Source organism: Huiozyma naganishii, chromosome 1, assembly GCF_000348985.1.
Source record: "Huiozyma naganishii CBS 8797 chromosome 1, complete genome".
Lineage (NCBI taxonomy): Eukaryota > Fungi > Ascomycota > Saccharomycetes > Saccharomycetales > Saccharomycetaceae > Huiozyma > Huiozyma naganishii.
Window position 1 is genome coordinate 694514 of NC_035922.1, and position 10960 is coordinate 705473.

Here is a 10960-nt window from a genome sequence, read left to right on the forward strand (position 1 = left end):
TAGTATTACAAGTACATACACAGCATACGCACTGTACCACTTCACAAAACCTTCATTAATAAACAATTGGCATAACAAAGGAATGCGAAAGAGAAAGAGAAAAAGGAAGAAGGACAAGCGTGCGAGATTACATACACACACACAATGTTCTTCTTTAACTTTTGAAAGTCGTGCCTCTCTACATAGACACACTGGTGTTGGACTTATCCTTGTTCTTCTTATTCTTCTTCTTTTTCTTCTTCTTCTCCCCGCTGACAGAGCCGTCATCCTCGCGATGTCTCTTCTCTTCAAAATGCGCAGGGACTACGGGTTCAGGCTCCTCGTCATGGTGTAGCAAGCCGAAGGGGATTGGGACCGGCGCGTGGCTGGGCCCGTCCAAGACCGGGAGCGTCCCGTTCTTCTTGTTCTCTAGGTACTCTTGCTTCGCCTTCTGGTAGTGTTCCAGCTCGACGTGGTACGCCTGCTTCCACTTCTCCTTCTCAGCGTCGCTCAGTTCCTTCCACTTCTTGGAGATCTCCTGGGTAATCTCCGTGGACGAGAGCGGCGCCAACCCGGCCTTCTGTCTCGCATCGCGCAACTCTTGGCGCACGTACGCGGAGTACGCGAAGAAAACAGTCAAGGGCTTCTTGGGGGCGTTTGGATCACGCTCGACCTTCCGTTTCATAGGGGTCTTCGCACGTCCAGCGTCCTTTTCGTCGTCCAATGGGTTCAACAGGTCAGAGGTGATCCCACCGAATTGGTCCGTAGCAGCTGTCAACATTTGTAGGGACTCGGTCAACGTGGTGAAGGCCTCGATCTTTTCTTCCTCATCTTCGCCGATGTTGTTGTAGAAATCAACAATCGACGAGGCAGTCTGGTTAGCAGCCTTCGATAGTTCAAATAGCGAAGAAACTAACTGTTTCAAAAATTACAAATCACCAACTCCATTTCAATTCCTTCAGGCCACGGGGAGCACCGACTTCATTACAGAAGGTCTGGTCTCCATCCCATATGACCGATTGGCAATCGAACACGGCATTCGTGGAAAAAGCAGTTTAGTTTGTTAGTATCACATCAAATCCATTCAGCAAACAACAACGCTCAACACAACGACACTAACAAACAACAAAAAAAACCGTCCGTCTTTGCTGTACATTGGTTGCAAACCATCAAAACAACATACTGAGTCCTTGGCCACTTTCAACTTGGCACTCGCGTCTGTAGTCATCTTACTCTTTTTCAACAAAACTATCGCGATGTGTATCTGGTCCCTCCCGCTAGAGAAAGGTCCTGACACTACGCAAAGGAACTTGGGCCTAGCGTCCCTTCCCTCTAGAGGGGGAACTAGTTCGAGAAACGAGTTCACTGGACGGAGAGGGTTCCCATGGTTCCCCCCAGGGAGAGGGAGACAGCGAGCCCGTTACGCTCGGGATGCCGTGAAAAAATAAGCGCTGGGTGGGTTCTCCGCTGCGATTGGTCAGTGGGAAGTGGGTGCCCGAGGGTAACCCCTGTCCTCTGGTACGTTGTGTGTGGTGCACGGGTGCAGGTGCCGTTTTTTTGTGTCCGACTCGCTGTTTTCTGTTCAGTTTTGGACCCGATTTTGTGTCATTTTGTGGGATTACGATCTGCTCAAAGGAGGCCGGACCGTAGTGATGAGGTGACAGGGTTGTCTTGAGAACGTGCATCTCCTGCATGTATCTGTAGTGGTTTGGATGCAGGCAATACCTTTTATGTAGAGGAAACATAAACAGTTGTGTCCTTCATCCATTCTTGTTCTCTTTTTTTTGTTCTTCTTTATTTTTGAACGTAACGCTTCTATTCTATTTGTATGTGGAAGATCTAGGAAAGAGACTGAAAGACAGATTGGGAACGTTCTTGACTTGGACCATTTCGACCACATCCAAGGGGAACATCTTATAGGACGTGGGCATGTTTCCAAATGGAACAATATCAAGAACTGGAACATAAAGCTGCTGGTCACGATGGTACTCTAACGGACACCGATGGCACGCTTATATTCAAACCTTTAAATCAACGGGAATTTGCCTTCTACCAGTCGGTGCAGAATGGGGTGGAACACTCAGAACGACAGGATCAGGGGGATATTCCATTGGAGTCATGGATGCCCGTGTTTCTTGGCGTGTTAAATGAGGGGAAGAACTTGTCCTCAGATGAGAAAGTCACGGTAATTACGGATGGGTCTAGCGTTCATTTGGATACTAAGGTCACTCCGGCAGGTGATGTCCCATCCCAAAAGTATCTGGTCTTACAGAACTTGCTGGCTGGGTTTAACAAACCCAATGTTTTGGATATTAAGTTAGGGAAGGTTCTCTATGACAGCGATGCATCTGATGCCAAAAAACTGAGGATGCAAGAAGTTTCAAAAACTACAACCTCAGGTTCTTTAGGCTTTAGGATATGTGGTATGAAAATTCAAAGAAACTCTAGATGTAATGATGTTCTCAAGGATGAGCACTTCGAAGCTGGGGCTTCCGATGATGAATACATATTTGTGAACAAATTGCTCGGGAGGTCGCGCACTAAGGAGGACGTTAAAGATGCCATTGACATGTTCTTTGCTCATGACTCGCTCTCCGTAGAAAGGAGGAGGCAATTGAAAGTTATGTTTCTGAAAAGACTGCAATTGTTCTTCAACACCTTGTTGGATGAAAATGTGAGGATGATCTCCAGCAGCCTCCTCTTCGTCTACGAGGGTGACGTGGCAAGGTGGGATGAGGAACAGGATGCGGATACCATTCTCAATGAAAGTTTTATGCAAGAAGATAGCAGCGATGAGGAAGTCGAGACCCACCCCGACTCAACAGGGAGCACGCCACAGAAAACTGCTGTGCCGCTGAGCTCGATGTCTCTAATAGACTTTGCCCACTCAAGAGTGACTCCGGGAGCCGGATACGACGAAAACGTCGTAGAGGGCGTGGAGAGTCTTTTGGAGATATTCACCGACATTGCCAAATGACAACTTGGTACCGGCGATCTGGCGCAAATAGCTGTGATATTGAGTATTATACATGTGTATTTACTATTTTATAGAGTTTTTAATGGTAAAAAAGATTAGAAGGAATGACAACAATGAATAGATTAGTTCGCCACCTTGATGATCTTACCAATGGCAATAGTGGTACCTTGGTCTCTTAGAGTGAATCTCCCAAGTTGAGGGTAGTCCTGGTAAGTCTCAACACACACTGGGGCCTCCGTCTCCAAAACAGCAATGATCTTCATACCCTTCTTGGCAAAGGCAGGAGGTTTCCTCGACTTACGGTTGGTACCCTTCTCCAGTTTATGTAGCAATTGGGTCACGGTAACTTCTTCGATGGCAGTGTGGACATGCATGACACAAGAGAAACCAGCAGACATGATCGACTTTAGCTCGACAATGGCAATCTGGGCAACAAACTTTGTGGCACTCTTGATCGGGTTCTTTGGCGAGGTCAACACAAACCCAGGGGTGACATCTTCCTCCTCAACGCCCTTGATCTTCAACTTGACCTGTTCACCACAAATGGCCATGTCCACTTCATTCTCTGTTTCGTTATAGATGTTTTGAATTTCAACGTGAATCTTGTTTGGCATCAGCAGTGTAGATTGACCCTTCTTTATGTGCCCAGATTCGATCTTACCCTCGACAATAGTACCCAGGTCTTTCATCTTTGCAGCAACTGGAAGCATGAATGGAGCGTTTACACGACGGTCCATGTGGTTCATGTTGTCCAAGTACTCCAACAGAGATGGTCCACTGTACCATGGACATTCCTTTGGATCAACGCGATCCTTCAGATTCGCCCCACTGTACCCGGAAACAGGCATGAATATGACGTCCTCCTTGACGTTATAGCCGACGGCCTTCAAGAAGTTGGTCAAGTTGCCGACACACTGGTTGTAACGCTCTTCGGACCAGCCCACTGTTGGGTCATCCATCTTATTAATGACAACGATCATCTTGTTCACACCCTGAGTCTTGGCCAGCAAAGCATGCTCTCTCGTTTGACCACCCTTTTCAAAACCGGTTTCGTACTCACCCTTTCTCGCAGAGATGACCAAGACACCGACGTCAGCTTGAGAGGCACCACCAATCATTTCAGAGACGTACATTTTGTGACCTGGTGCGTCCAGGATAGTGTAACGTCTCTTTTCAGTCTCAAAGTAAGCCTTACCAACCTCAATGGTCTTACCATCGTTTCTCTCCTCCTTGTTTGTGTCCATGACCCACGACAGATACCAACCTTGTCTACCTGCATCCTTGGCTTCTCTCTCGTACTTCTCGATGGTTCTCTTATCGACAGAACCAGTCAAGTACAGCAGGTTACCACCCATAGTAGACTTACCTGCATCGACGTGACCCATGAAGATCAAAGAAACGTGGTCCTTCCCACCAAACATATCCCTGATGACCTCCTCATCGACGTCTTCCTCTTGCTCCTTCACCAAGGAGTCAGATCCTGCAGCGTCAGCATTAGATTTAGGTTTAGAGCTTTCTGGGGCAGGGCTTGGCAACGCTTCCTTCTTGGACTCAGAAATCTTCAGGCCATCAACGTTTGGCAATTCAGCGGCAGGAGTGCTTTCCTTGGTTTTTTCGGTAGCAGCTTCCGAACCCTTGGTTTCTGTCTTCTCGGCAGGCACATCCTTCACCTCAGCTGGCTTTGTAGCATTGGCCAGTTTAATCCCGGAACTGGACACCAACTTCAAAGTTTTCTTAGGTTTAGGCGCCGCTTGCTGCGTTTGCTGCTTCTTGAAGTCGTCTAGAGACATACCTTGACCCTGCTGAGGCTTCTGGTACTGCTGGTACCCACCTTGGTTAATAGAGTTGTTGTTGTAGTTACCCTTGTAACCGCCACGCTGGTTGTAACCACCTTGGTTGGCATTCTGCTGTAGATTGTAACCTTGGTACCCCTGCTGTTGGTTGTACTGTTGATACCCTTGCTGCTGGTTGTACCCTTGGAAACTCTGTTGTGGCTGCTGGTACTGTTGGTACTGTTGGTACTGTTGGTACTGTTGGTAGTTCTGTTGAGACTGCTGCTGAGGTTGTTGGTACTGTTGGAAGCCCTGCTGGGGTTGAAACCCTTGCTGAGGCTGGAACCCCTGCTGTTGAGGGTTATAGTTCTGATAGTAGTTCTGGTAATTGTTAGAGTTACCTTGGTTCTGATCAGACATAGTTGGTGGTATGGGTTGGTGGTTTTTCCGCTCTTCAGTTAACTCTTAACCTCGCAATTGAGTATCCATCACCTACAAATTTATTTCGATGCTTCTGCAATGAAAAAATTTAATCATGAAAAAAGAAACAAAAGAGGTGGAAAATTTTTTAGTTCAGTTCCAGAAACGCCGGGTAACACCACGTTGCTAAAGCTTCACGTAGCGGCAACCAGCGATGGTATCAACTAGTTGGGGATACACATATGGCCGTATACCTTTCATTGTTATTGCTGTTGTATTATTAGGTGAGGATTGGAATAATAATTTATAATCTACACACATTCATATACATATTGTTGGTTGTCTTTTTTGGGGCGAAGTCCGGACATGCTTTCTTCAATCTGATTGATAAAGCTTCCTCTTTTTTAGGAGTTATATGGGCTGTACAGGGTTTGGGTTCTTTTCGAACTCCAACTCCTCGTCTGGGACGTCCTCAATGGTGATTCTTTTCTTTGGTTGTGGCTTGTCCTGAGGATCAGCAATCTTTGGCACCTTGATCTGCAGCAAACCATTGGAGTAAGTCGCTTTGATCTCTTCGTCCTTGATGCGTGGCAGCACTGGGAACTTCACGGTCCTTTCAAATGCACCATACTTAATTTCCGTGATCGTCAAGAATTTCTCCTCAATTCCGAGCCTGTCGATGATGTTCCCCTTGATTAACAGTTCGTGCGAAGATGGGTGGTAGTCGATCTTGAAAGATTTGGAGTTGGCACCCGGTAGAGCTAGTACCACAACGTACTTGTCATCCAGGTCGTAAACATTAATCTCGGGACTGAAGGGAAGGTCCAGTCTCGTTTCTGGCTTGGAGATCTGAAGTGGATCAGGTCTAGGAGAGGGCGCTTGCAAGTGTGCAAAACCGGAGTTCTTCCTGCCAATCTTTGGCAGGTTTGGTCTCACCGCCTCTTTGATTGGTTTCTTTATCTCGTACTCTCCACCTGTGCCTTTTTTGAATGGCCCTTCCTCCTCAGAGGCAACTTTGTCACCTTGCGTTTCACCTTGCTTGTCAGTCGCTTCCGCACCACTCCCTTCAGTCGCTTCCGCACCACTCCTTTCAGTCTCTTCCTCTGCAGCTTCCTCAGCAGGTTGTTCCCCAGAGGATTCTTCCTCACCGGTAGTCGCTGGAGCTGCACCGGCAAACGCATTCAAAAGATCAGCCAAGAAGTCAGAACCAGCCGGTTCGTAACCTCTCCTTTCCGCTTGACGGGGCAAATGGTAGTACGATGGCCGTTCACTCTCTCTCATATCTTGATCCTGCTCATCATCCTGAACACCACCAATCCCAGCAACGTTCGTTACTCCGGCATCACTAGCATCATCGTCATCTTCGTAGTAGCCGTACTCCGGGTTGTAGTAGTACCCCTGACCTGGCATTCTGTAAAAGTACCCAGCAGGGCCGAACTGCGATGGGGGTCCACCAAATTGGGGTCTCCCCCTTACATGACCGTGAGTATGTGGACCGTACCCATGGACCACACGTGGGTGCGCGTGACGGTGAGGATGAGCCTGTGTGCGGCCCTGTTGCACCCTCTGTTGAGGGTCTCTCTGACGTGATTGATCAGATAGTGCATTTAGCACGTCGTAAAGGGATAGTGAAGGTTGGTAGAAACTCATATTTGTTAAAGTGACTTGTTTAACAGGACTCTGTGTACGTAATTAGGGGAGGGCTTATGTAACAGCTACTGCAGATTAACAAATCGAAGAATACAATCAAGAGGCAAAAGAGAGAGATACAAGAGAAATGGTAAGAATATGTTCAATCATCTTTTATTTATACTTCTTGAAATTGAAAAGAGGGGGGGAAGCAAAATGCAGATGACAAAGTTCATTGAACGGTTAACCACTGCACTGAGCTGTTACGAGGCTTCGAAAACGGGCTTCTCCCGACCCTTTTTCGTTCTTTTTGGAAAATGGTTATTATTATTTTTTTCGGGGGAGAAGAGAGTGGTACCACACTTAAACTAAGAGATCGCGCAGGTTCCGGAATCTTCTAGAAAGGTTCGGGTAAGACAAAGACACCCACTGGTACCACAGTGTCCTACAAGAAACACTGTGGCAGGGTTCTGCTCAATGTAAGAAGTAGACCTGGTGCGGGACTGAAATATTGGGTTCCTGCCCGTATAAAGGACCAAATCTTGACGTCCCGCCCGCAGCAAATCCCGCCAAATCTCGCCAAATCACGTGAATGCGGGATCAAAAATCTATTGCGGCGGGACTGTGCGGGTAAACCTGGTGCAGAATTGAAATCTTGCAATTCCTTCGGAGAAAAAGGCCAAATTTTGACCTTCCGCTCGCAAAAATTCGGAGAAAAAACTGTATACCACGTGACTGCGGAATTGTGCGGAATCTACACGTGATCACTACGGGATTGCACGTGATAGGATAGTGCTGAGTACGTGCTGAAAATGCTATAACAACATGGTGTCCCTAAACATTGATATTGTTAAAGAAGACCATGAACATTCTTTCCCCGACTCGGTCAATCATAACTCGGTTCACGTTATCAACCTCTACATTTACATTTCGGAATTTTCACGATATATTGCAGAAAACCTGCTTTTTTCAATCAACTAACATATAAAAAGATCATGCATACCGCCCTTTGGAATCTCTCCTACTTCGCTCTTTTTCTTCGGAGCTTTATTCTGTACGTTTGTTAGACACTTTGTTATTGTTAAAGCTGTTCATTGGTTTAGAGCTAAAATCTAACTCACGAACGCTATTATATACATATAAAAAAAGTACCGTCTTAATACCAGCATTTTATTAAGACTAGCCAAAGTTCAGAATGACAGGAACAGAAGTACATTTTTTTGAGAACAAACCGGTCGCAGTAGTTAGTTTGGAAGAAGTGATTGAATTTCACAATCGAGCAATTAATCAGGAAACAGAGGTCATATGCTCATTTGAAAAAATGTGGGATGATGTTCCCAAAAATATTCCTTTATATTGTCCAGACCCAGAAGGAAATGTCTACCTACATCAATTATTAAAAGGCACCTTTTTAGTGTGGAGACGCGATCAGGTTATAGAAGCTGGCAATTATCAGAGAACCATTGATAGCTTCAAATCAGTTTCTCCATCTGTCCCTGATGAGGAACAATCGACGCTTGTGGAAAGCGTTGGCACCGAAAATCCTGAGGAGGATACTTTGACTGCTTCTTCCGCCGACGCAGCGAGTATGGAGTATAAATGTCTACAAAACACCACACTTGCTACAGCAGATTTGGACATCATATTTGATAATCGAAAAAACTCGAACCTGTACAAGTTTTTTTATGTTGAACTGGAGGACAAATTCAGGGTTTGTCAATTTTACAATAAATCAAACAACACGATCCGCTACGAGTTAATAACTTTTGAAGATAAGAAAAGACAACAGAAATATCCTTCAAGAACTTCTCAATATCATATAACTGGAAAACATAGTACTCATGTTAAAGATGTTTCTGAGGTTTTTTTGCACTTGTGTCCATCACGACCAAACGTTGAACGTCTGAGAAAAAAACTGAATTTGCAAGGGAACAAAAAGAAAAGTCCAGGCAAACTTTGGATAGTTCTATTGAAAGGGCTGTCCAAAAGAAGGTCAAAAGCTGTGCTAAACCTGAAGACGTGTTCGACGAATTTGTCTGTGGTGTTAGGACTGAGCTATTCCGTTTTTGACTCTAGATTCATTAGGCTCATTGTGGAAAGGCGCTTGCCAGAATGTAAGAATTTGTTTAGTAGAAAAAAGGTTTCGAACCATATCAGTGCATCTGGCGCGATGGTGAGAGAGCAGCTCCGTGAGCTCTTTGATACCCATAACAAATACCTGGTACCTAAGCGTGTGCAAACAAATGGTCTGCTGAGTGCAAACATTTCTGATATTATTTATCAACGTTTTAACGTTTTGAAGAAAGTCAGATTGCCTTGGGTATCTATGGAAACCGATGGCTGGACATCAAACAAGGGCACCGATTGTATCAGTGTCACGATCAATCTAGTTACCGGTAATATGGATAAAGCTTGCTTTCCGATTTACTTTTCAGAAGTTGAAACAAAAGAGAAGCAGGAGCTAACAGAAACCTTGCTTTCGTTGATAAAAAAGTTCTCTCTATCAAAATTGCTCACATCCTGTTGCACGGATAATGCTGCTTCCGTGATAGGAGCAACAGATTCGTTAAAAGGAGACGAGCAATTCCCTTTTTTCAACTCTCACAACGGTTGTGCGGTACACCAAATTCAACTGTTTGTGAGAGCTTTAATCGATGATATTATTGAGAACCTGCAAACAGATACAGAAAATACAGGTTTAGAAAATGATGAAGAGGATCTCGAATTGTTTCCTAATATCTGCTCAGTGGATATTGTCCAGCGTCTAATGGCACTGACCAAGAAATTGAGAAAATGTTTCACTTTTAAGAGAAGTTTCAAGGACTGTGTGGAGACACTACCGCCGTCGTATTGTAACACTAGGTGGAACTCGATTTTTTATCTATTGGAACATTTCTTGAAAAACGTGGAAGGATATGAAAAGTTCAAAGCCAGCACTAGTCATGGTGATAATTCTTTTTCAACTTTTGTGAAGCCGACGTTTCAACTGCTAAAAATCCCCTATAAAGGTTTGACACCGTACGAATCGTTAACAAAAATATTATTTTTAAACAAGCCCGCGAGTATTTGCTTCTTTCCATTACTGCTATATTGTAAAGAGATGTCATCGGTTTGTGCTAGTGGATTAAGTGAGCTCTTGAGAAGACCAGTCGAACGTGAAAAGTTCAAAGCGAAGTATAGGAAAGTACTACGACAAAACGCCTGTGATTCTACCTACATTCATATGTTAAGTGCGTTGTTTCATCATGATGCTGTGAAAGTTTTTAAAATCTCCCAAAAGCATTGTGTTGATGTATATTCTGAACTGACCAACATTAGCATTCAAATAATGAATTTTGAGATNNAATTGAAAATGGAGATGAGAGCAGCGAGACAGAAAATGATGGATCCCCCGATGAGCGTTATGAAAATGAAAGAGATCAAAGGAATTTTCGGTGACGACGGTCGCTCTAATATGGCATTAACGGCTAAGGACTTTAAAAGAATTTTGAGGGAACACTTGCTCAAAGAGATTAAAAANNTTTTAGGCAATTCTGGGAGTCTGGCGCATGAGATGAAGGTAAAGATTCGTATTTTGAAGTTTTGTGATTTCGAAGTGTTGCCCGAAAGTAACAGCGAATTTCACACTGCTGATGTATTTTCTTTCAGAACATTGCTTTCTTGGAATATCATATCACAGTACCTGAATGAAACGAGGTCCAAGTTGAGTGATTCGACCGTTGCGGTTTCCAACCACAGTATTTTGCCAAGCGTTCTGGATTACCTTCTCAGTATCAACGTTACTTCTGTCAACAGCGAACGGGGCTTCAGCAAACTGAAAACCATATACAATGATAAACGGCATTCTTTGAGCGATGAAAGTGCTGGGAATGAATTGCTCATAAGCAGCACGGTCAACTCATTGAATCTTGAACTGTCTGTTGAAGAAATTAAAGACGTAGGGCTAAAGAATCTTCTGGACCGCAATTGTAAATAATATGTTCATTTCTAGAAAGTAAAAACCAGTGATAGCCATAATATACGATTGACAGTACTGCTGTAGCATTTGAAATGCAAGGTCTGCTCAACTTGTATATAGATAATGGTGCTAAGCTTAACCTTTACTGTGCAAGAAAGCAATGCGTTCCGGTTACTATAAAACTGTCTCCATTTGCAAAATTCAATTCCGCAGCTGATTCACGTG

At 44.5% G+C, this 10960-nt stretch overlaps 5 protein-coding genes across 5 annotated transcripts; 2 read left to right on the forward strand and 3 right to left on the reverse strand.

Annotated features, from left to right (window-relative positions):
• Positions 1-178: 178 nt before the first annotated feature.
• HMO1 (Hmo1p) lies at positions 179-1207 on the reverse strand (the record flags this gene model as incomplete). The annotated part of the gene is made up of 2 exons (XM_022609152.1): positions 179-895; positions 1163-1207. The coding sequence occupies 2 exons, from the start codon at positions 1205-1207 to the stop codon at positions 179-181; spliced, it is 762 nt and encodes a 253-aa protein (XP_022462400.1).
• A 711-nt stretch (positions 1208-1918) lies between these two features.
• On the forward strand, positions 1919-2956 carry ARG82 (inositol polyphosphate multikinase; the record flags this gene model as incomplete). The annotated part of the gene is made up of 1 exon (XM_022609163.1): positions 1919-2956. The coding sequence occupies one exon, from the start codon at positions 1919-1921 to the stop codon at positions 2954-2956; it is 1038 nt and encodes a 345-aa protein (XP_022462401.1).
• A 122-nt stretch (positions 2957-3078) lies between these two features.
• On the reverse strand, positions 3079-5148 carry SUP35 (translation termination factor GTPase eRF3; the record flags this gene model as incomplete). The annotated part of the gene is made up of 1 exon (XM_022609174.1): positions 3079-5148. One exon carries the CDS (start codon positions 5146-5148, stop codon positions 3079-3081), a length of 2070 nt encoding a protein of 689 aa, XP_022462402.1.
• A 411-nt stretch (positions 5149-5559) lies between these two features.
• Positions 5560-6798, reverse strand: HSP42 (heat shock protein HSP42; the record flags this gene model as incomplete). The annotated part of the gene is made up of 1 exon (XM_022609185.1): positions 5560-6798. One exon carries the CDS (start codon positions 6796-6798, stop codon positions 5560-5562), a length of 1239 nt encoding a protein of 412 aa, XP_022462403.1.
• A 1174-nt stretch (positions 6799-7972) lies between these two features.
• KNAG0A04890 (uncharacterized protein) lies at positions 7973-10753 on the forward strand (the record flags this gene model as incomplete). Its single annotated transcript, XM_022609196.1, has 1 exon — positions 7973-10753. One exon carries the CDS (start codon positions 7973-7975, stop codon positions 10751-10753), a length of 2781 nt encoding a protein of 926 aa, XP_022462404.1.
• Positions 10754-10960: the final 207 nt, after the last annotated feature.